The sequence below is a fragment of the Biomphalaria glabrata genome, chromosome 2 (genome assembly GCF_947242115.1).
Source record: "Biomphalaria glabrata chromosome 2, xgBioGlab47.1, whole genome shotgun sequence".
NCBI classification, from domain to species: Eukaryota; Metazoa; Mollusca; class Gastropoda; family Planorbidae; genus Biomphalaria; species Biomphalaria glabrata.
The window spans coordinates 30,458,121-30,483,993 of record NC_074712.1 but is presented as its reverse complement, the minus strand read 5'-3'; the positions used below and the strand labels follow the sequence as shown (position 1 = coordinate 30,483,993).

At 41.3% G+C, this 25,873-nt stretch overlaps 2 protein-coding genes across 7 annotated transcripts in view; both read right to left on the bottom strand.

Annotated features, from left to right (window-relative positions):
• Positions 1-25,873, bottom strand: part of LOC106077997 (netrin receptor UNC5C-like) — a 505,747-nt gene that overhangs the window by 296,916 nt on the left and 182,958 nt on the right. The gene's annotated exons all lie outside the window — the stretch shown is intronic.
• The window catches only part of LOC106071032 (sperm-tail PG-rich repeat-containing protein 2-like), a 98,584-nt gene that overhangs the window by 20,421 nt on the left and 52,290 nt on the right, over positions 1-25,873 (bottom strand). For both annotated transcript variants that reach the window (XM_013231060.2, XM_056020007.1), the window contains exons 10-11: positions 15,220-15,403; positions 1,293-1,411 (exon numbers count right to left, since the gene is read on the bottom strand). In XM_013231060.2, coding sequence (XP_013086514.2) covers positions 1,293-1,411; positions 15,220-15,403 — 303 coding nt within the window. The remainder of the gene's footprint in view (positions 1-1,292; positions 1,412-15,219; positions 15,404-25,873) is intronic.

Genomic DNA, 25,873 nt, shown 5'->3' with positions numbered 1-25,873 from the left:
AAACAACGTCTAGTGTTAATTATCTCCCTTAACAGCAGCTACATCCAGTGATTATTCCCGGTGGTCCAAGAAGTTCAAAATGTCCAGTTGCTCATATAATGACCCGTTGATGGATGTACGAGGTGGACAAAGATGACCGCTGCCCAGAGTATGATAAACAACGTCCATCTGGAGCCAAGTTCAAAGGCAAGCGGGCACGGACCAGGTCGAGCCTCAGGTTGATGATAGCCCTCCTCCCAAGCCTCGGGGCAGATTATAATCCCATGTCAAGAGTTAACGTTCCCGATGAGGGGATGATCTCCCCTGACAGGAGTAAGATTTATTGTGACCTTAAATCTTCGCATGGAACAATTTATCAAAAAAAATAAATATATACATATATATTTACGTAGTCCTACTTCTATGTTTATCAAAACACACTCGTAGGTTTATTAAGGACAACTTTCAAGTAGGCTTTTTGAGGGCATCTTTCTAGTAGGCTTTAAAGGGCATCTTTCTAGTAAGCTTTTTGTGGGGGTATTTTAAGTAGGCTTTTAAGGGCGTCTGCAAAGTCGGCTTTTTGAGGGCATCTTTTAAGAAGGTTATTTGAGGGCATTTTTCTCGTGGGTTAATGAAAACTTTTTTTTTACGAAAGCTCATTAAAAATATTTTTCAGGTTGGCTTATCATTAGCATCAAATTAATCAGCTTTATTCGCGGCTACCAATCAATGACTACACCAATTGAAAAAAAATAAACATCAATAAAACCACTTTCCAATAAAACAATCTTTTAAATCGGAAAACTACCTTCAAAATCATCCAGTCGGAAAATACACAAACACACACACACACACACACACACACACACACACACACACACCCATTTAGATACACAAGAAACCGAATCGTCTTGGTATTAAACTATAAACCAAATCACTGGACTAGACTGGACTGATCCATACATGAAAACGTATCCAGAGAAAGAAACATGACATAACTCTAATACGCTTGATATTGAGATCCCCAGATCTAAGTTTCATCCACCTAGGCATACCAGTGTTGTCAGCCCAAGATAAGGTTTCTATAATGTCCTATAATGTCCTATAGTCTTTACAGTTTTTATTTGAACACTTGTTTGAACACCATGTCACATACATTCAACAAACACAATAGGACATATACTGATCGATATAATTATGCTGGTAACATGACACTCTACTGTTCCACACAACTGTCTCTCAAATGTAAGAAAAACATGGAATGGAAGAGCAGGGAATGGAAGGAAGTAAATGAAGGGACAAAGGGAGCTCACCTCGTAAGTCCCAGGACCTGGGAAGTCCTCTATGTTCTCACGGAAACGCCGGTCCTTGATGACCATCAGACCTCCTTTAGGGTTGATAGTTTCTTTGGCCGTGTTGTATGAGGCTGGACCTGGTGGTAACAGAGAAACTATTCAATCAACCAATCTGTCTGTCTGTCAGCCTGTCTGTCTCAGATCGGGTGTTTCATTTAAAATTTTGTTTTACGATTAAAAATGAATTAAATAATTTGTAAATTAAAAGCTATATCAGCTCCAAGAAATGAGCAATGCAATCAAAGCTTGCTTTTGAAAGATTAAGAGAGAGAGAGAGAGAGAGAGAAAGTGACAGAGAGAGAGATAGAGAGAGAGAGAGAGAAAGTGACAGAGAGAGAGAGAGAGAGAGAAAGTGACAGAGAGAGAGAGAGAGAGAGAGAGAGAGTGACAGAGAGAGAGAGAGAGAGAGAGAGAGTGACAGAGAGAGAGAGAGAGAGAGAGAAAGAGACAGAGAGAGAGAGAGAGAAAGTGACAGAGAGAGATAGAGAGAGAGAGAGAGAGAGAAAGTGACAGAGAGAGAGAGAGAGAAAGTGACAGAGAGAGATAGAGAGAGAGAGAGAAAGTGACAGAGAGAGAGAGAGAGAGAAAGTGACAGAGAGAGAGATAGAGATAGAGAGAGAGAGAAAGTGACAGAGAGAAAGACAGAGAGAGAGATAGAGAGAGAGAGAGAGAGAGAGAAAGTGACAGAGAGAGAGATAGAGAGAGAGAGAGAGAGAGAGAAAGTGACAGAGAGAGATAGAGAGAGAGAGAGAGAAAGCGACAGAGAGAGATAGAGAGAGAGAGAGAGAAAGTGACAGAGAGAGATAGAGAGAGAGAGAGAGAAAGTGACAGAGAGAGAGAGAGAGAGAGAGAGAAAGTGACAGAGAGAGAGAGAGAGAGAGAGAGAGAAAGTGACAGAGAGAGAGATAGAGAGAGAGAGAAAGTGACAGAGAGAGAGATAGAGAGAGAGAGAGAGAGGGAGAAATAAAGAGTCAGCAAAAGATGAAGAAAAAATTAGGGGAAAAAAAGATAACAAGTGACAAATATAAAGATCAAGTCAAGTCTCAGTCAAGATTCCATTGAAAGGGAGGGCAGCGAAAGAACAAGGAAAGAGAACCCATGCTGATTTCCTCCTCAATAAATCACTTGTTGCATAAATAGATGTCAGCTATCGGCCTTGACCTGTTAGTCATGCCACAAGGACTAAGTATTTTTAAATGACACGATTGACCGCAGCACATTTTTCTTTTGTAGTTTCCCAGAGAATAGTAAACAGAAACTGCTCGTTAGGTGTCACAGAATTATGGGAACAGGAGGTTTACAAGCACGTACCTATGTACCTATGTAGCTAATCCATCCTAAACCAAACGTGCCCACTAAAACCCTCACATCCTAGCTCGTCCAAACTCTATCATTTTTAACAACCTCTGTCCGACTGTAAGATTAACCCTTTACATTTTATACCACTTCGACTAATAAGTATAATCCATTTATGGCTAGCCGTGCTACACTGATATCAAAGGTATAAAATGAAGATAATAATGAGTCAAGATTGTTTTCCAACTCTATACACACAGTAACAGCAAGAGGAAATCAAAACGACAGAAAGGTGAACAATAATACAAATAATGATGATTATAGCTTTTATATAGCCCTACATTCATGCTTATAGCATAGCATGCTCAGAGAGTTTTGGTCCGATCTCATTTCTGTACCAGTGGAAAGGGGGGGGGGTATCTGTGATAAGGTTTTCCGTGCTGCCTTTAGGCTCGAGTCGGGTGCCTAACTTAGGAGGATTCCAGCTTCCGTCGCCTTAGCGTGGCACCTCCGTGGAAACGTCCGGCCGGGGAAGCGAAAAGGCTATGAACGAGAGCAAACATGGCCTTCAGTGAGCTACCATTGTATGTTCTAGCGAGTGTACCTGCACGTGGTGGGGATGTGCTTGCTAACCAGTCTGAAACCCATTGCTTCGTTACCCAACGGGGACCATACGGACGGTGATGGTTCCCCAACGGGGTCAGTGGGACAGTATTGGCATCTGGAGGGCCCTCCATGGGCTCGGCCTCCGGCCTCACATGGATCGGGGGAACCCGTGTCGTTGGCTTCCACGACCAGACGGATGTGATTAAATGATCATCTAGTCGCAGGGGAAATCCAGGAGGGGTTGGTAAAGAGCCGATTCCTCATCCTGGCCACGGGATAAAATCCTTTCCCAGGTCAGATGGTTCATAAAAGGGATGCTGTCATCTCGAACCAAAAATGGACATCTCTACGAGATCAAATCTCAAGCCCTCTTCATAGGCTGCCAAGACAAGCCAAGTTCAAGCGTAATTTGCCTCTCGACCACGCTTCCCACAATCATATGGATTGACGAAGTGGGCCGATTTTGAGTTTGTGTTTCCACTGTCTTTTGTAACCTTGTTTTAAATTCTTATTTCGGTCGGTGGCTCCATGAGATATTCATTGGCGATAGAAGCTAGTGAAAGTAACTTACCACTAACTCACTTTTAGGTCTAAAAGGAAAACCTTATCTATTGTTACGAATCTCACTATCCAGGCTCTCTGCAAACTGCACCATACACCACCAACTTAAAGAACTTGACAACTCAGGGCTCCAAAGTAACGTAACACTTTAATAGTTGAATAAATAACAGCCAATACTGTACAATTGGCAACACGTACACTGTACAAATGTCTCTCCGATAACACCGTTCCGCAGTATCAACTCTTGCACTGGCCTCTCCGTCTCGTTCCGGGCTTGCACTGGGTTCAACAGTTTAGGACTGACTTCACACACTAGGCTCGTTGTGTCGGACTCGATCACAGACCAAGATCAAGACGCCAGCCGTCTCAACTGTACTTGACAGTACTCCGCACTGAACCGTCGTAATGCTCCGTACAGAACCACACCGCTGAACTGTGCTGTAGTCGACCGGACTGTAGTGAACCGGGCTCTGAACCCCTGCCGTGAACCCGCTTTCTGAACCTTGCTGTATTGAGCCCCTTTTCTCGACTGACTTGTATTGCGACACCTCCGCTCTTATATAGGGTCCCTACTGGCCTTCTCGAACCTGACAGAACGCCCCTCGACGTTTCTAGGTGGTCAGATGACTACAACTCTCGTGACGCTAATGAGCTCTGTTCACGACGCCGATCCTACTCGAACCTTCATGTTGTTAACTCGTCTCGGCCGATCGTCGTAACTCGTCACGGTTGACCGCTCGTCTAGCGCTGGCCTGGGGCGATTTGCGTCGGCTGACTACACTCACACCACTACCCCTCTCTGTGCCACCACCAGGTTTATAACACTGCCCCCTCCTTAGATCTGTCCGTCCCGGACAGAATCAACATCATGACATTGGCTGTAAAGTTTCATCGCTGCAGGCGGGGGGCGATCAGTGGCAGTTGGCTTGCCTCTTGAGCTTGATGGAGCCATCCATGTTGCAGTCAGCAATGGTCGCTTCCTTCTCTTCCTCCAGTTGGCCTTAACCTGGTTGCTTCGCCGTCGTGCTTTCATCGCCATCCACGTTGAGTTCAGAAAACGTTTTCTTCTTTTCCTCCAGTTAGCCTTCATCTGGTTGTATCGACCTCGTGATCGCATGGTCATCCATATTGCACTCAGCAAAAGTAGCCTTCTTCTTCTTCTCCGCCAGTTGGTCTTCATGTGGCTGCAGTTATTTCTTGGTAGGATCACCATGCACTTTGGACTACGCAAACGCTGCCTTCTTCTTTTCCTCCAGTTGATCTTCCTCTTGTTGCAGTGACGTTGTGGTTGCATCGCTCTCTTGTCGGTCGGTACTGAGGACAGCCACTTGACACATGGAGAGGTATAGGATGTAAGGGCAGGGATTACCAAGATTGTTGACCAAAGAGGTGACGTCATAGGGCTTTGCGGAGAAGGGTTGTGATGGGTTTCAAATCCATAGGACAGGGAATAGTGGGACAAGTCATCATTTTCAGCCGTGTCTGGAGGACATGCTCGTGGGGCAGGTTGGTAACACTCCACTTCGTCTTCGGCCTCAGGTTCCAATCGGCTTTCTTCACCGTCATCAGGACCTCTCTCTCTCGTCTCAGTATCGGGCCAATCGCTTGTTGGTTTCAGACCTTGTTGATGACTTTCATCGTGCAAATGTCCATCATCTTCAACGTCAGGCTTCCTTGGATTCTCTTGACCACCATCAGGACTTTCCTCTCCAGTCTTGGCAGCTGGACCAACGTCTGTTAGGTTCGGACCTGGCTGATATCTCTCGACTTGCAAGTGTCTCTCAACGGCTTCGTCAGGTTTCAATGGGTCCTCATGATCACCACCAAGGCTCCTTTCTCTGGCTTTAGCATCTGAACGAACGTCTGAGTTGTTGATTCTCTCCTCCACAGCAGGTATGCGTTGGTTCATAGCGGCTATCTTGGTGTTCATGGCATCTATCTTGGAATTGGTGTTTTCTAGCGCCGAGTTCATAGCTGCCATCTGCTCCTGTTTGCTACTGGCGATTTGTCCCTGCATAGCTGCCATCTGTTCCTGTATGGTACTGGTGATCTGTTGCTGCATTCTACTGGTGAGCTGTTCCAGCAAATCCGGTTCGACTTCAAAAAGGTATGTGTCCGGATCTTCTTCTTCTTCCAACATGTCTTCTCGGAGGCGTGCTTGTAAAGTTTCCTTGTTACCATATACCTTCAGCCTTCGTCCACGGAGTTCTTCTTTCAGTTCTCTAAATTCAAGTTCGTACAGCAGTTTCAGACGAGCCATAGTAGATCCGATCCAATCCGATTCCGATCCCACTTCTGACACCAGTTGTTACGAATCTCACTATCCAGGCTCTCTGCAAACTGCACCATACACCACCAACTTAAAGAACTTGACAACTCAGGGCTCCAAAGTAACGTAACACTTTAATGTCAATAAATAACAGCCAATACTGTACAATTGGCAACACGTACACTGTACAAATATCTCTCCGATAACACCGTTCCGCAGTATCAACTCTTGCACTGGCCTCTCCGTCTCGTTCCGGGCTTGCACTGGGTTCAACAGTTTAGGACTGACTTCACACACTAGGCTCGTTGTGTCGGACTCGATCACAGACCAAGATCAAGACGCCAGCCGTCTCAACTGTACTTGACAGTACTCCGCACTGAACCGTCGTAATGCTCCGTACAGAACCACACCGCTGAACTGTGCTGTAGTCGACCGGACTGTAGTGAACCGGGCTCTGAACCCCTGCCGTGAACCCGCTTTCTGAACCTTGCTGTATTGAGCCCCTTTTCTCGACTGACTTGTATTGCGACACCTCCGCTCTTATATAGGGTCCCTACTGGCCTTCTCGAACCGGACAGAACGCCCCTCGACGTTTCTAGGTGGTCAGATGACTACAACTCTCGTGACGCTAATGAGCTCTGTTCACGACGCCGATCCTACTCGAACCTTCATGTTGTTAACTCGTCTCGGCCGATCGTCGTAACTCGTCACGGTTGACCGCTCGTCTAGCGCTGGCCTGGGGCGATTTGCGTCGGCTGACTACACTCACACCACTACCCCTCTCTGTGCCACCACCAGGTTTATAACACTATGAATATATCTCATAACCTTTTTCCCCATCTACTCCCCCCCCCCACACACACAAACAACATCATAGTCCACATAATTGTATTTATAAAAACCGCTATATAATTTAAGGTCTAACACTCTAAATCATGTAGCTTTGTCGAGACCTTATGAGCCAGAGGTCACGGGGTACATCAGGTTCAGTTCACAAACTGTTGTAGTGTATTCCTTTCAAGGTCATCGATCAGATTTTGTCAAGAACTGAAACAAACACGCAGTTACAAAGAAGGGGGGGGGTAAAAGTTCCGGAAGTAACAGAAAAATATCCCCCCTCCCACACACACATATGCACGCATACAAACACACCTGGCTTTTCACAATTCTTGCAGATGTCACGTGACTTGTCCTAAAAGATTGTTCTGGAAAGCAAGTCGAAACTTTGCTGGGTAAGCGAGAGGTGGGTGGGCGCTGGAATCAAACACGTGACTCAAACTCAGGAACAAAAAAAAGATTACAGGAAACAAATGAGCAGAATATTTAAATAATATGCTAATAAGGCGCTATTTGATGATGCTGTGAGCGGACATGGGCGATCTGTGTCCGCGAAACGAGGAAAAGTTAGGTTGGGGGGAGGGGGAAGAGGAGCGCGCAATGGACAAATGATTTACCCCAACCTCGTCTATAAATATTTGGTGTTGCGCGCGTGTGTGGCACGGCCTACAAACTATAATATCGGAATGTCCCTATTTCTTTTTCAGAGGAGCGCAGATTAAATCAACAATTGCAAAAAATTACAGGCAATATCTGGCCGCAAGGGAAGATAAATCGAGTCCAATCACCTTACCTCCCCTCTGCTTCCATTTCATTGGGGAAAAAAACTGCAAGTGTAAATAAGAAAGACGTGCTGAGTCTCCACTAGCCGCCCCCCTGATCCATGCCTGCGCCATGGGCACGTACTGCACTGGCTGAGGTAGTAGATCAGGTCGGGATGTACTTCTAGGGAATGTCACAAGACGATAGAGTCCACTATTTACTGAGCACTTCAGTCCGTTGATGAGTCAACTACCTAGTGAGTCAACGTAAACTAAAAGAGATTTTAAGTTCACATCTTTAGGGCAAAAGATTTAGAATTAGAGAATACTTGAGTGACTGAACCAGAGGCGTAGAGATGGGTGGGGAGGCTTGGGGGGCCGATACCCCTGGCGGTACCCTCAGGGGGGGGGCACACACAGAAAGGCGCCTATATATGTTCATGAAAATGGGGAGGGGGCGCCAATAAAGTACCTTGCCCGGTGCGCATGTTTTGCTCACTACGCCTCTGGACTAAAGGGGCGTAGTTAGAAATTTTCCATCATTTTTGGGCCTGGGGGCTTGACCTCTTTGGGGGCCCCTTGAGTTTTGCGTAATATTAAAATATTTGATGTAAACAAAAAGTCATTTGAGGGCCCTCTTCTAGTGGGGACCAGGGGGATTTTAACCCCCCCCCCCCACCCGGGCTACGCCACTGTGGACTGAGCACCTGGCTGACAAGCCAAACGTGTGAGGCAGAACTCCTCAAATGTCTGATCTAAAGAGGTTCCCATGTCCAACACAGCGTCCATCTATTATGGGAAAATGGACAAATGGATGATTATTGAAATGCGTAAAGCAACATCTGAAACAATCACCGGACACTAATTAAGTACATCTTCTAATTAGTTGAAAGAAACTTCAGGTCTCAAACGTGTAGACATGACAATCGACTCTGAGTACTTTCATCCTAGAACAACATTAGAGACTTCAATGACGTGACGACAGTTCGTCTATCGTCACAGTGACGTCATTCCTTTAAACAAGAAAACAAACAACAACATACAAAATACTAGAAAAACAAAAACAAAGCTTATATAAGTGTAGTTGCATCAAAATAACGCTACAAAATAATTAATTACCTAAAGTTAACAAACTAATTGGCTAATTTTTTTTGTTTTAAATTGATTTTTGTGTTGTCTGGTAAAAGAAATAACTATGCAAAATTTCAGTTTCATCCGAAATCAGGTGTAAGAGAAATAATGTGTACAAACTTTTTACCAGACAGACAAACAAAATGAGTTGATATAAGCTTTGTGAAAAGTGACCAACATTTCATGATTTATTTATTCCTGTCTATCAAAGTAATTGTTTCGTCAAGTGAGTTTCAAGTGAAAGGATTCAAAGTCGAGTCAAGTTTCTGCCAGTGCATGTATGGACTATACATTCGGCACACATTTAGATTGGATTGCTTCAGGAAATTTGAAGTCAAAAGCAAAATTTAAAGTTGGCAACATTTATGAGTTGAACAAAAAAAAAAAAAAGGGTGTTGATGTTTGGTGAGAAAGTCTGGTCCAAGGATCCACTTCGAATGATTCATTTGAGAACGTTACAGACATACAGACACGGTGGAAGGCAAACAAAAAGACAAACTCGATGCACAGACTAAGATTAAGACAAGTTTATTAAACTACATTGGAACCTTTTTGTTTGTAATAACAAGGGCTTTTTGTTTGTAATAACAAGGGCTTTTTGCTTGTAATAACAAGGGCTTTTTGCTTGTAATAACAAGGGCTTTTTGTTTGTAATAACAAGGGCTTTTTGTTTGTAATAACAAGGGCTTTTTGCTTGTAATAACAAGGGCTTTTTGTTTAAATGAAAACAACAACGAAAAACAAAACAGTCCACAAAATGGAAGAGATACACACACATACAAAGACACGGAAAAAAAAGGCATGCAAACACATACACAAAGATAGAAAGATGAGAACATAGTTGGATGTAGAGATGCATAGATAAATAGACAAACAGACAGACACAAAGAAAGATAGATAGAAAGATAGATAGATAGATAGAAAGATAGATAGATCGATAGATAGATAGATAGATAGATAGATAGATAGATAGATAGATAGATAGATAGATAGATAGATAGATAGATAGACAGACAGATAGATAAATAGACAAACAGACAAACAGACAGACAGACAGATAGATAGATAGATAGATAGATAGATAGATAGATAGATAGATAGATAGACAGACAGACAGATAGATAAATAGATAGATAGATAGATAGACAGACAGACAGACAGACAGACAGATAAATAGATAGATAGATAGATAGATAGATAGATAGATAGATAGATAGATAGATAGATAGATAGATAGATAGATAGATAGATAGATAGACAGACAGACAGATAAATAGACAAACAGACAGACAGACAGACAGACAGATAGATAGATAGATAGATATATAGATAGATAAATAGACAAACAGACAGACAGACAGACAGACAGATAGATAGATAGATCGATAGATAGATAGATAGATAGATAGATAGATAGATAGATAGATAGATAGATAGATAGATAGATAAATAGATAGATCGATAGTTGATAAATTGATCATAAATTCTCTCTAAAGAGTAGCTACTTGTTCATACTTGACTGTCTAGGGTCATGACTTTAAACCCTTAGTGCGTTTAGTACTTTAAAAAAAAAAGACCAACATTTGCACAGAGATATCCATGATCAAATGACATTCAAGATGAATGGTCAGAGACCTGGGCCGTATCAATGATCCCACAGATGACAGACCCCCTGGCCAACAAAGCTCGACCATTGTATTAATGTATCACCATCTACAGTGTCCACTCGAAAAATCAAAAGTCAATTGGAAACACGGGATAGGGTGCAAATAACGTCAATACGCCCCCCCCCCTCAATCTCCTGCAGTGATTTTTTTTCTATCCATTCACCTGCCCCCCCCCCTCCCAAATCGCTAAACAACACAATCAATCCACCTAGTTTGTATGACTGATGTCTTTGACGGATGAAGTGAATGATGATAATTGGGTGCAGGCTAACAGGAGACGAGTCTACAGTGTACAATATACGACTAAGATAGATGTACACACCCCCCCCCCCTGCTGTTGATACTCGTGACTCAGCTCCCTCCCCCGCCCCTCCTCTTCCAACACTCTTCTTGCTTTAACTTATTGCGTCCTCTGGTTGCAAACCCTCCCACCGGGGGCGCCATTACAGCCAGATTAAAAAGGGAGCTCAGAAGAACGGGAAAAGAAAGAAAAAAAAAAGCAGGGTGTCCAAGAGGAGGTAATCAAAGAGAGAGGTTTCCTAGATACACTTTGGGGTCAAAATAAGCGCAATTTATGACAACATCCCCAGTGTCCTTAGCGGGCCGAAAGTTTCTCATTTAATTATCTCACTTCGCCCAGGGTCGGACGCCGGAAAAGAGAGGGCCCCGATCTGAAGCGTCATCACGGGTTGGTCTTGAGGTAACTTGTTGCTAAGTGAGTGACACCAGCGCCCTTTTGTGGACACCACGATTAATGAAATTCGACCTCTTCTAAAAACTTCACATCATATGTGTGCGTGTATGTGTACGTCTAAATGTGTGTGTATATAGGTGATTTAAAAACAGCACAAAGCACCCCTGCTGTACAACTCACAATCAGAGCATAGAAACATATCAGTGTGTGTATGTGTGTGTTATCCCTTCAAAGACATTGTGAACTATAAAATCAACAAATCATTTCTGTTGTTTATGCATCAAACATTCTTGATGAGGCGGTTGGTTCCAACTGAATGTCAGGTTCTCACAGTAGTAGGACTAGAGAGCTCTTCAGAGAGGCGAACAAGAAACTAGTCTCTCGCCCCCTCCCAGAATAGTTAGAAATATCTCCGCAAAATTAGTTAAGCCACTGTTTTTGTTTAAATATCTCCGCAAAATTAGTTAAGCCACTGTTTTTGTTTAAATATCTCCGCAAAATTAGTTAAGCCACTGTTTTTGTTTAAATATCTCCGCAAAATTAGTTGAGCCATTGTTTTTGTTAGTATATGTTACATTGTTTTTAGGGGGATTGATATTTCAAGCTACTCGTGGTTATATCCTATACTGGTTAAGATTATATCATCAGATTGTTAGAAATAGCTACCGGCCAACTTCATACATAGAAATGTTCTTTTCTGAGTTTAGACAATTGAATATAATGAGACACTAAGAAGGAGTGCACAAACATAGTTTTAGCTAAAGATCAAAGGCTGAACATATCGGACAACGAGATTCTATAACGAAGTGTTCCTATCATAAACCTAATTTATAAATAGACTGGACCAACTTGCAGATTTTGATAAATGTAGAAATTTGGCTGATACCAGCGGTATAAAAAAAAGCCAAGGACTATATCTATATTAAATGTTTTGTTTGTAAAATATTGACATGTTTCGGATGTGATTTCAGAGTTGAAGATAATTTACTTCCTAGTTCAAACCTCCCGAAGGACGACGGGGGATGGGAGCGAGAGCGGGCTTGAACCCGGGACCATCGATAAGTCCGAATGACAGTCCAGTGCGCAAACCGCACGACCAGGCAGCCATCCATTATAAGGGCAATAATTAATAAAACTATTTTTCTTTTTTGGTAGACTTAGCTTATTTGGAGGATCTGATGAAAACAAATATCCCTAAAAAGTAACTCTAAGAATGTGAAGCGATGAGACTCGGCCATAGGCCAGGGAAATAATCAATCAAAGAGATTAAGTGCAACAATTTATTTTCAAAATTACAGATTATAGGTTTTATGCGCCTGAATATTTGTCTTTCGCCAAATGAAAACTGTTCCTGTCAACCAGTGTATAGATTTCTATGTCTATGGTTGGCATTCAACTTAGTCCCCGAGTCATAACCTATGGCGTGAACCGGAAGTACAACCGTGGAACTAAATTGTCAAGTACTTTGTCTGCCCTTCTTTTCATCCCCAAAACTCTTTCAGCCAGAACCACGTGACGTTCTGTACCAGAGTGAGAACAGTAGGCAAGATGAAAGTGAGTAGACGCTTTTACATTCCTATGCTCTCTCTCTTTCTCTCTCTCTGAGTGTGTGTGTTTATCTCACCCCTCCTCACTCCACAAAGTGTTAGTGTCCTACAACTCATCAGCCAAAGAGCTCAGGGAGAAGGGAGACAATTGCTTATGATTACGGCCCTTTGACACCCGGCTAAAAGCAACAATTTGACTTCCCGACACGACTTGAGACCTGACCAGCTTGATCTTCTTTGCGTCGTCTGCTGGCTGAATTGAATGCGTCATTTCACTCGCTGTGAGGAGCCACAAGAGAGTACGTCATGGGTGTTAATGGAACAGTGTATCCAGACAAGAGGAACAAAATACTTCACTCATCTACTGGCTTCCACCACTGCGTTCCCTTCCACTTTATACTTCGCAAATGTGTCCATAGTTCTGGATCACAAGTACCCCCCCCCCTTTTTTTTTTTCTTTTAAAAAGGACGCAAAGCCGCAGCATGATTTCACAAGATAAACATGTTGAATAACATCTAAAGTAGAATAACATCTTAAGTAGAATAACATCTGAAATATTGACATTGTACTAGAAATAAAAGGCTTACATGACAACAAACGCATTTAAAAACAAAACAGTTTATACCAGCGGTTCCTAGCTTTTCGAGACTGGGGAATACTTTTCCAAAAAAGTAATTATTCTTTAAAATTGTATAGCAATATAGGATTAATTAACATAACTATTTGAATTAAGTATATCGACCTACACAATATGCCTTTGTATTTCATCTGATATCTGAGCATTTGTTCCCTTTTATTTGATTAGCTCAGATCAGCGGTTCCCAGCATTTGATCATCTTTCAGTTGATCCGCAAAGATAATGTATATCACTATGTGCGGCTTCCATGTCATCTGTTCCCGTGATGAGCAAACAATCAAACGTACAAGCCCCTATCTTCAAAGTCTGAGAACTATTCCATTGGATTATCAATTCCAGTGTGGTTTCTCAACTTAACAACACATGTTCTTGTTTAGCTTCTTGAGAACCCTCCACACGATCATCTCAATGGTGTAATATTACTATCTCCCTTCTCCCACTGCTGACAGTTTCACTCTGCCCGCCCCTATGACGTCTCAGCACATGTTAGTGTTGCACAAAGACGAGTTTTTGGAGGTCAACGCCAGAACTGGACGACACCGTTGGATGCAATATATATAAGGAAGAACAGAACGTGTCTATAAGGTTGATCTAGAGTTTAGATTGATTTAGTTAAACGAACTAAACATAAGGCTTATTAGATTTCCCAAACATACTGGACAGCACTTTAGATCTACTGTGTCTACAAAACATGATCTACTGGTCAGTACTTTAGATCTACTGTGTCTACAAAACATGATCTACTGGACAGCACTTTAGATCTACTGTTTCTACAAAACATGATCTAGTGGTCAGCACTTTAGATCTACTGTTTCTACAAAACATGATATACTGGACAGTACTTTAGATCTACTGTGTCTACAAAACATGATCTACTGGACAGCACTTTAGATCTACTGTTTCTACAAAACATGATCTAGTGGTCAGCACTTTAGATCTACTGTTTCTACAAAACATGATATACTGGACAGTACTTTAGATCTACTGTTTCTACAAAACATGATCTACTGGTCAGTACTTTAGATCTATTGTGTCTACAAAACATGATCTACTGGACAGCACTTTAGATCTACTGTTTCTAAAAAACATGATCTACTGGTCAGTACTTTAGATCTATTGTGTCTACAAAACATGATCTACTGGACAGTACTTTAGATCTACTGTTTCTACAAAACATGATATACTGGACAGTACTTTAGATCTAGTGATAAGAGAATAAATCTCCTGGAAAGTACATAGATCTACTGGTCAGTACATGGATCTAATCATATAATGTTAAGTACATAGATCTCCTGGTCAGTACATATATCTACTGGTCAGTACATAGATGTACTGTCAGTGCTCAGATCTACTGGTCAGTACACAGATCTACTGGTCAGTACAAAGATCTAATCATCTAATGGTAAGTACATAGAACTACTGGTCAATTCTCTATTTAGAGTACAGATCCTTCATGTTAAAACTCAACGTCTTAAAAGACTGACCTATATTTAGGGTAATATGCACTCATTTCAACTTAAAACACTAAATGTCTTCATACACGCCCCCCCCCCCCACCCAATCGGTAGCAGATGGTGTTGACAGAAGTGGGCTAGATAATATATAGGTCAGTGCTGACATCTCTGTTCTGAAGCGCCACCTGCCATATTTCTCTAAAGCGAATTGCCTATTTGGCTTATGAATTCAACCCAAGGGATGATATGTTATCTTTGTATAGGTTTGGAAGTTTCCTCTTCAAATACATACGCTTTTAAAAGGTACGTTGATTCTATTTCAAGTCGGTAAGAACAGATAGTCAGGACTGAAAACATTGGCCTAACTTCCTGTGAGTCGTCGTGTCGGTCAAGGTCAGATATTAAGAAAAAAATTATTTCGTACCTGGATTGTCAGGATCCACCCTCTTCGTCATCGTGTCCCTGGCAGGAGCAAACCGATCAGCAGACGCCATGAAAGAATGATGCTTACGATACGCCGCCTCAGTCCTGGGTTTGGCCATGATAGGCTTCACGTAGAGTTTCTCATAAGCGTCGACCACATCATAACTTCCTGGAGGTGGGGCATCCTACAAAGTAAATAAAAATATAAAGCTAGGTGTTTAATGGTTTAATTAAATTTTAATCACATTATTGAAACAAAACAAAGATGTAATAAACAATGATAGGAACAATGTTGGCCTACTATATATAGTGACTATAGTCTGTATGTAGGCAAAGGACAAACCAGACGGACAGACAGACAGATAGATAGATAGACAGACAGACGGACGGACGGAAGGACGGACATAGATAGATAGATAGATAGATAGATAGATAGATAGATAGATTCTTTCCTTTATAGTTTGTTCTACTTTCTGTATTCTATTTCCGGAATCCAAATTAATTGAAAGTAAAAAGAAACTATTTTTATTTCCTGCCCCAGAGGGCAAGTCGGACTTTAATCTCTCAATACTTCAGAGTAAGACAATTGTGTTTATGACAAAGTGAAGTCTGGAACCTCCCATAGGGCACTAGTGATGGATTGTCATAATAGTCCAGGGATTACTACAGACTAGTCAGTCAATGTTGGAGGTGGAGCAGTGAGCAGCCACAGTCTCGGTGATAGATGACCGTGTCACTGTGAACTAGTGATTAAATAGACAGAAATAAATACAAGACTCCCGCACTGTTCATACAGCACGGCAAATAGTCATAGTCAAATCATACAAGATTTAAAGAAAAAAGTAGATCTTTCATTTCAAGGATCACATTCAGCTCCAAGCCGATTTCTGTCGTATTTGTTGTTTCCCTTGTTGTCACCACATCTTTCTCTTGGTTACTTCCCATGCTGTCACAATGTTAGAGAAAGTCTCAATTAAAAAAAGTTACAACAACTAAAGTTGTCTATTGTTTATGTAGAATATCATTGGGGGATTTTCATTAACTTGGTCGAATTCATATCAGTAGCTCTATCAAACCTCGCAGTACATAGACTAAGGGGAAAGTATTGACAACTAGACATTTTATCAAAACATTTCATAGTTTGCGTATGCTCTTTAGCTCTATAGAATAAATTTCCATTATTATTTCCTTTTAACACAAAGTAACTTGTAGCAGCCCCCGCTATTAGTTTTGTGAGGTCTTTCATCCGGCCTTCCGTCCCGTTTAGATTTCAAAATCTAAAAAAGATATTGAAAGTCCGATATCCTATTTTAGATCTTTCAAAGTTCTGATATAACGGCTGCTTTTTTCTTATTAAACAGCGGAAGATATAATTTTCGAAATTAACTATACAAGCAGTTTTTTTTTTAAATAAAATACACCATTTTTAGAGCTATGAAGTAAAAAACAACAACGGAGACTATCTGATAGTAAGTAGATGAAGAAGGGAGAGGATTCAGTTTATATTTAACAAATTTTTGGAAACTGTTTCAGTTTTTTGTTTTCAAGAAAAAGTTTTTAAAGATCTTGTATTACTAAATTAAGTATATTCTGTCATACTAACTACTTACATTATAAACAGAATATTTACTTTTGATTTAAAAAGGAAATAATTTATTCAGTATGCATATTGGTCAAATATATTTTAAAACAACAATTAATAAGCATTGTTTTGTATCATTATACACGTAGAGTGGATTATACATGATCACAATCATACTTATACATTTAAAGTAGAAAGTTAGTTCCCCTCTCAGACCATGAGGTCTATAGGGCAGATAATGTAAAGGTCATCTGTTTCTGTGACCCACGGTTAACAAAAGTGTCGTGTGGCCAGCACAACGACCAACCGCCTTTAATTTTCCCCAACTAATGCATGCCCGGTACCCATTAGAGCTGTCTGGACTTAGAGGCACCCTAAAGATAACGAAACTAAAAATCCCAGTATTTACAAGGATTCTTTATTGAAGCATTGATTGAGATATATTACAAAACAATTAAATTAATTAGATAACCATTCAATAACATCAGTTAGGCCAGGTTCATATTGAACTATATCATAATAATTATGAGTTCATTGAATACATATGAAAATTAACGATGTAATAATAATGACATTAATAAAGCTCCGTTTTTGTTCAAGAACCAGCTCCCACTCTGGACCAGACGGGATTGATTTCATTCAATGGGAACACTTTTCTTGTCCATCTTAGCTGTCTTATAAACCAAGTGTCTGAAGGGGGAGAAGTCCATAGAAAAGACTCGATACTGTATTGTTCTCATGACTTAGCGTATTGCATTGAATATAGTCTACAGTAGTCTACACCGTCAAACAAGAAAACTGGTTTTCCATTAATTCTCGAGAGTTCAATTCTACATACCATTATAACTTTTAAACAAGAAAAAACATAAAAAAATACTTTAAAAAAAAAACAAAAGCTTTTATTAGTCTAATTAGTTTATATCGGTTATGTATATGTATGACTGACCTATGGGATTAGAAATATTGTTACCAATTGGTATTGTTTAGATTTTAGTTTTCTCAATGTGCCTTGATCCTATCACTTGTCTGGACCAGTTGTAAAAGGGGTGGGGAGAAGGGGGGTATCCTGGTGAATGTTTACATGATCGTTTTTTAAATACATAAAAAATATTCACTCAGGGCACGAATCCTCCAGGGGACTAATTCAACTTATACAACCGCATTTGTCAAGTGCGATTTCTTTCAAGATACCTAACAAAATAATTAATTACCAATAGTTTAATTGGTTAATTTTTCTATTGATTCTTGTGTTATCGGGTAAAAGAAATAATGGTGCAAAATATCAGCTAAATCCGAGATTGGGTGTGGGACAAATAACGTGTACAAACTTTTGACCAGACAAACAGACAGACAGACAGAGTGAGTTGATAGAAGATTTGAAAAAAAAAATGTTTTTAAGCTTTAACCTTCTCCAGCCTTAACCTCTATTCAGAGAAAGACATATTTGACTTCTATTTGACTTCTATTTGACTTGCTCAATATAAACCTATATACTAGTCATTGGATCACTTTCTATTCTGAGATACAGTGTCATTAGCCACTTCATTTCTCGGCAGAAATCCGTCTCTGCGACCAGTAGATCAACATCCTTACTTTGTGAAACCTACGCTTCAACGCGAAACAATCATTAACACCTTCTTCCTCGAATGGTCTAACGTCTCAACTCAGCTGACCCCTTGGATCCCTGCCAGGTCAATAAACGAAATGTCCCTGTATTGGCCTGTGAGATAATTTGACCCTGTCAGAAGTCCTTAGTTGCTTAGAAGAGGCCCCTTAATTCATAGCAGTTAATTGAGTTTGACCATTAAACAGGTCCGCGGTCATTTCCTGGCGTACTAAGCTTATAAATGCGTAGAACATTCTGACATTTGGTGAAACTAAACAGGAGAATTATACACTGTTAACAGATCATACCAGGGGTTGTCATGGGTTGTCAGGGGTTGACGTTTGAGCCCCTGCAAATGTATGACTGACTAGGAGCGGGGTGAGGAAAGCAGAAAAACGAGGATGGGGCAAAAGACTAAACAGAGGTGCCAACTGATCACATTTCCTACTAACCGATGGTCACAACTAGTCGTGCCAATCTCCCTCCAGCTGATCAGTCTACGGTCATTAGACAAAGTGTAGATGTGTGTGTATTTGTGTTTGTGTTTATCTTATACATTAACCAATTAATTACTAAATCAAGCGAAATTTACATTTTCACAAAAAAAAAAAAAATATGACATTTTTATTTTGTTCTGTCGATATTCTGTCTTTTTACTGCTGATATATTATGTATATACCACCAATATACTTCTACAAACCTATGATATACTCTATAAATACTGCGGATATACTGCCTATAAACTACTAAAATCAACATAAGCCCATATCAGAGCAGATTTATAGTGTTGAGCAAAAAAAGGTTGACCAGTTTTAAGTCCAGTAATGAACATTGTATCGATTTTTTCGTTTTTTTTTTGTTTTTTTTTTTGTATAAAAAAAAAGCTGACCCATAGAGTTTATTTAAGTGGTCTGTTATCTTTGCATCTGGAACTAGGGCTGAGTATCAATAGTCCCGTCAATACACTGGATAAAGACACCAAATAAACACTATCGACATTCCAACACACTCTATGCTTCGAGTTCCTGCCAGACATCTGATCGTTCAACTTTATACAATGTCAACAGAACGAAATAATTGAAAGATAATTTGCACAATATCCGGGTACTAACGGAGAACTGATGTCGTCTGCTCGGAACAACAGATAAGATAACAGCGGGGGAGGAGCAGGGCTGGAGGAAAAAATACTTGAATAAAATGAAGGCAATTTAATAGGATTTTGTCGTTGTGGTACAAACTTGACAGAAACGTCCCGTTCAGGAATGGGGCGTTGAGTCGAGACAGTGTATAAAGGGAGTGTACTACTTATTGTAAATGTCGGTTGAGTAATAGATGGTTTAAACTACATAGTTATATTATAGTGTGTGAGCGAAATGATCAATTAATTCTTCTAGCCTGCATTTTGCCGCTAACCTATTAGCTGTTTTTGTTTTTGCAATGCAATGCTCGACCACTTCTTCTAAACGCTCTGGGTTCAAATACTGGCAAGGACTCGCTGATATTCTTTTTTTGTCGGAACTCAAATGTGGACCAACATTTTAAAAATTATTCTTCAGCTTGGAGAAACTTTAATTTTAATTATTTTATCTCAATTATGAACAGCAAGTGTTCAATGTGCTCACAGTTGGTCCACTGTTGGTCCAGTACTAGTACAGTATTTGTCCAATGTTTATACAGAATATATCAAGTGTTTTTCCAATCTTTGTTTAGCTCATGTCCATTATTTGTCCTTTTTTTTTATATTTGCTTGGTCAGATATACAGCGTTGGAGCAGAAAGTTAAAAAAAATGTTATGCATTTAAAAATGTAATAATCTACAGCGATATCTAGATCTAAATTTTGGTTAGTGAATGCTAGCGATTGGTCTGGGTTTAAACATAGGCTGCTGTATTTTTTAGGTTTAAACTAAAACGTTTGCGATTGCTGGGTTTCCACATCATCCATCTCATTAAGAGATCGCCGCCATGGTAATGTGTGGCCTGGGATAACTACAGTATTCTGTTTCAAAATGATGTCTGCAATTTCTATTGAAACTCCTCACCGACATCAAAAGATGACACAGTAAAACATTTCACTCACCCCCCCTTTTCCTCTGTCAGATGTGCTGATCAAAAGAGGAGGGGGTGAGCACATTGTTGTGACAAACGTATATAGATATGTGCAGAGTGGGTGAGTGTGTAGCATGACAGGGGTGAGTGTGTAGCATGACAGGGGTGAGTGTGTAGCATGGCAGGGGTGAGTGTGTAGCATGATAGGGGTGAGTGTGTAGCATGGCAGGGGTGAGTGTGTAGCATGACAGGGGTGAGTGTGTAGCATGGCAGGGGTGAGTGTGTAGCATGGCAGGGGTGAGTGTGTAGCATGGCAGGGGTGAGTGTGTAGCATGACAGGGGTGAGTGTGTAGCATGGCAGGGGTGAGTGTGTAGCATGACAGGGGTGAGTGAGTAGCATGGCAGGAGTGAGTGTGTAGCATGGCTGGGGTGAGTGTGTAGCATGACAGGGGTGAGTGTGTAGCATGGCAGGGGTGAGTGTGTGCATGACAGGTTTGTTTTGGTTTGTTTTCACAAGTTATGAAACAGAGAGTAACCAAGAGATCATGACATAACAATCTCTGAAACTGAAACGAAATCATTAGTCTCTAGTCCTAGAAACACTCACTGTGGTCCACTCTATGTGCGGGATCTTGTAATGTAGCTTTTAGAGAATGATAAAAGAGAAAACAAAGTAGACATTGATAAAAGAGACTACAAATTAGAGATTGACAAAAGAGATGACAAATTAGAGATTGATAAAAGAGAAAAAAAAAGTAGACATTGATAAAAGAGATAACAAAGTAGACATTGACAAAAGAGATAACAAAGTAGACATTGAGGAAAGAGATAACAAAGTAGACATTGAGGAAAGAGAAAACAAAGTAGACATTGATAAAAGAGACTACAAATTAGAGTTTGACAAAAGAGATGACAAAGTAGACATTGATAAAAGAGATAACAAAGTAGACATTGATAAAAGAGATAACAAAGTAGACATTGAGGAAAGAGAAAACAAAGTAGACATTGATAAAAGAGACTACAAATTAGAGTTTGACAAAAGAGATGACAAAGTAGACATTGATAAAAGAGATAACAAAGTAGACATTGATAAAAGAGATAACAAAGTAGACATTGACAAAAGAGATAACAAAGTAGACATTGACAAAAGAGAAAACAAAGTAGACATTGATAAAAGAGACTACAAATTAGAGTTTGACAAAAGAGATGACAAAGTAGACATTGATAAAAGAGATAACAAAGTAGACATTGATAAAAGAGATAACAAAGTAGACATTGACAAAAGAGAAAACAAAGTAGACATTGATAAAAGAGATAACAAAGTAGACATTGACAAAAGAGATAACAAAGTAGACATTGATAAAAGAGATAACAAAGTAGATATTGACAAAAGAGATAACAAAGTAGAGATTGACAAAAGAGATAACAAAGTAGAGATTGACAAAAGAGATAACAAAGTAGAGATTGATTATACCTTGAGTTGTGTTTGGACTTCTCTAAACACTTCATAAAAGAAGAGAAGTTTGTACTGAAGATATAGCCATGCCGGTAACAATCAAACGAGCCAGCCATTGGTATATACAACTTAGTTACAATGTAATACAATCATCTCTATGCTTAGAAAGGATAGGGAGGGGAGAGGGGGAGAGATGGAGAAAAAGAGGTACGGGGGGAAAACGTGAGAAAGGGGGATTACAACCAATACAAGGAATAGGTTGAGTTACTAGTAACAAGAGGTCAAGTCTAGTCAAGGAATAGGTTGAGTTACTAGTAACAAGAGGTCAAGTCTAGTCAAGGAATAGGTTGAGTTACTAGTAACAAGAGGTCAAGTCTAGTCAAGGGAAAAGAAGAGAAAAGAATTTTAAAAGAGAAAAAAAAAAGTAAAAAAAGTAAATGTTAGAATCGCAGAGGTAGAAAGAGTGAGGGAGAGAAAAGGAGAGCGAGAAGAGAGAGAGAGAGAAATAGAGGGAGATATGGGAGAGAGGGGAAGAGAGAGGAAGAGGGAGAGGGAGAGGAGAGAGGGAGAGAGGGGAGAAAGAGGGAGAGAGAGAGAGAAATAGAGCGAGAAGACAGATAGGGACAGAGAGGGAGATATGGAAGAGAGAGGCGCAGAGAGGAGAGACAGAGAGAGAGAGGGGGGATAAAGAGAGAGGGAGAGAGATGTACAGAAAGGAACAAAAGTTTCAGGCTTGAAGTAGACTACACAAGTTCTCCAGTACATTTCCTGATTTGTCGCCCTTGTTTCTGACCCCTGTCTGTTTTACCCTGGACTCCCTTATTTGAAAACAGTCACCCATGACATGCCCAGGTTCGCCCCCGAATGACGACGCCCGCGTGGCACTGAATTCTCCACAATCAGATAGCCAGTTCCCAGCGGGCACTATGAGCATGCTGTGATTCCGACTGACCAATTTCCATTTTATGTCCCGGCTTCTGGATCCGAGAATAGTTGGGGCCGGGTGGCCCACTGGGGGTCCAGGATGGGCCATCTTCAGATTCGTGTTCTTATTTTATTTCCCGAGGTCCAGCGTTCCAGAGTAGTCGCTCCATTGAGCCTGTAGTTTATGCTGATGGAGAGCAGACTTGAGTCGGATAGACTCTCGCCCCTAGAATAATGTTAAGACTAGAAAGAGAACGATTCTTGACCACACCCTCCCCCTTTTTACCCGCCACATTTTCTCTCCATACTCTCACCCAACAGTTTTAGTCAAACGTTTTCTAGAATTTGAAATTGTGATGGACGCAAAAAGTGACGATAAGAAGGTGTGGAGTGTGTGGGTGTGTAAAGTGCGTGTGTCTGGAATATGTGGGTATGTGCGGATGTAAATAGAGTGTGAGCGTATGTGGAGTGTTCGGGTGTGTGGGATGTGTGAGGTGTGTGTGTGTGGGGGAAGTGTGCAGGTGTGTGAGGTGTGGGAAGTATCTGGGTGTGTGTGTGGGAAGTGTGCGGATGTGTGAGGTGTCAGGGTGTGGGAAGTGTGCGGATGTGTGAGGTGTCAGGGTGTGGGAAGTGTGCGGATGTATAAGGTGTCAGGGTGTGGGAAGTGTGCGGATGTGTGCGGTGTCAGGGTGTGGGACGTGTGCGAGGTGTCAGGGTGTGGGACGTGTGCGAGGTGTCAGGGTGTGGGACGTGTGCGAGGTGTCAGGGTGTGGGACGTGTGCGAGGTGTCAGGGTGTGGGACTTGTGCTGGTGTGTGAATAAAAAGAGAGAAGGGTGTACACTAGTTACAATGACCAACAGACTTGACTTGCATCATTAATGTATTTAGTATTTTAGTAAACCAGAAGAGTTTGCTGGACTCTCAAAAATCCAAATTTCCACGCCATTTTCACCGAGTATCGAACGTGTGATCCCAATGTAAGGAACCCAAGTGCTGTACCGCTCAACCAGCATGCACAAATAACATCAGTTAAGTATGACATTTATTTCCTACTAAATTGATAGATAGCAAAAGTAGATAGCGAAATGTTTTTTTTGGGCTTGATTTCGTTACGATCTACCGTAATCATTCGTCTAAGCCTGTGGGCAGCAGAGACCAATCGCTTGTAGTCACGTCACAGGTCTGTATGATGTTGCAACGAGCTATGGGTCTCCACTGCCCACAGGCTTAGACGTCGCAGGTCTGTATGATGTTAGGTCTGTATGATGTTGCAACGAGCTATGGGTCTCCACTGCCCACAGGCTTAGACGTCACAGGTCTGTATGATGTTGCAACGAGCTATGGGTCTCCACTGCCCACAGGCTTAGACGTCACAGGTCTGTATGATGTTGCAACGAGCTATGGGTCTCCACTGCCCACAGGCTTAGACGTCACAGGTCTGTATGATGTTGCAACGAGCTATGTGTCTCCACTGCCCACAGGCTTAGACGTCACAGGTCTGTATGATGTTGCAACGAGCTATGTGTCTCCACTGCCCACAGGCTTAGACGTCACAGGTCTGTATGATGTTGCAACGAGCTATGTGTCTCCACTGCCCACAGGCTTAGACGTCACAGGTCTGTATGATGTTGCAACGAGCTATGGGTCTCCACTGCCCACAGGCTTAGACGTCACAGGTCAGTGTTGAGGCCTACTGAGACGAGTTGTCTCCAGTCAACAAGGAACTAGTTTGTTTAGTTCTTCTATAGGGACACAGAGTGATAGTTTGTTTAGTTCTTCTATAGGGACACAGAGTGATAGTTTGTTTAGTTCTTCTATAGGGACACAGAGGGATAGTTTGTTTAGTTCTTCTATAGGGACACAGAGTGATAGTTTGTTTAGTTCTTCTATAGGGACACAGAGGGATAGTTTGTTTAGTTCTTCTATAGGGACACAGAGTGATAGTTTGTTTAGTTCTTCTATAGGGACACAGAGGGATAGTTAGTTTAGTTCTATAGGGACACAGAGTGATAGTTTGTTTAGTTCTTCTATAGGGACACAGAGGGATAGTTTGTTTAGTTCTTCTATAGGGACACAGAGGGATAGTTTGTTTAGTTCTTCTATAGGGACACAGAGGGATAGTTTGTTTAGTTCTTCTATAGGGACACAGAGGGATAGTTTGTTTAGTTCTTCTATAGGGACACAGAGGGAGACATGTTTCTCTGACATTCATACAGAGAGCTTACAACACAAACAACATTTCAAGATATGCACCACAGTTGGCTAATGGAGGGGTTCATGAGACGACAGAGACAGAGATGAATGTTTCCTCCAGCAGGACAACAGCACTAATACATGCCATTCACTCACTAGGCCTTAGGTCAAACAGCAGGACAACAGCACTAATACATGCCATTCACTCACTAGGCCTTAGGTCCTCCAGCAGGACAACAGCACTAATACATGCCATTCACTCACTAGGCCTTAGGTCAAACAGCAGGACAACAGCACTAATACATGCCATTCACTCACTAGGCCTTAGGTCCTCCAGCAGGACAACAGCACTAATACATGCCATTCACTCACTAGGCCTTAGGTCCTCCAGCAGGACAACAGCACTAATACATGCCATTCATTCACTAGACCTTAGGTCCTCCAGCAGGACAACAGCACTAATACATGCCATTCACTCACTAGGCCTTAGGTCAAACAGCAGGACAACAGCACTAATACATGCCATTCACTCACTAGGCCTTAGGTCAAACAGCAGGACAACAGCACTAATACATGCCATTCACTCACTAGGCCTTAGGTCAAACAGCAGGACAACAGCACTAATACATGCCATTCACTCACTAGGCCTTAGGTCAAACAGCAGGACAACAGCACTAATACATGCCATTCACTCACTAGGCCTTAGGTCAAACAGCAGGACAACAGCACTAATACATGCCATTCACTCACTAGGCCTTAGGTCAAACAGCAGGACAACAGCACTAATACATGCCATTCACTCACTAGGCCTTAGGTCCTCCAGCAGGACAACAGCACTAATACAT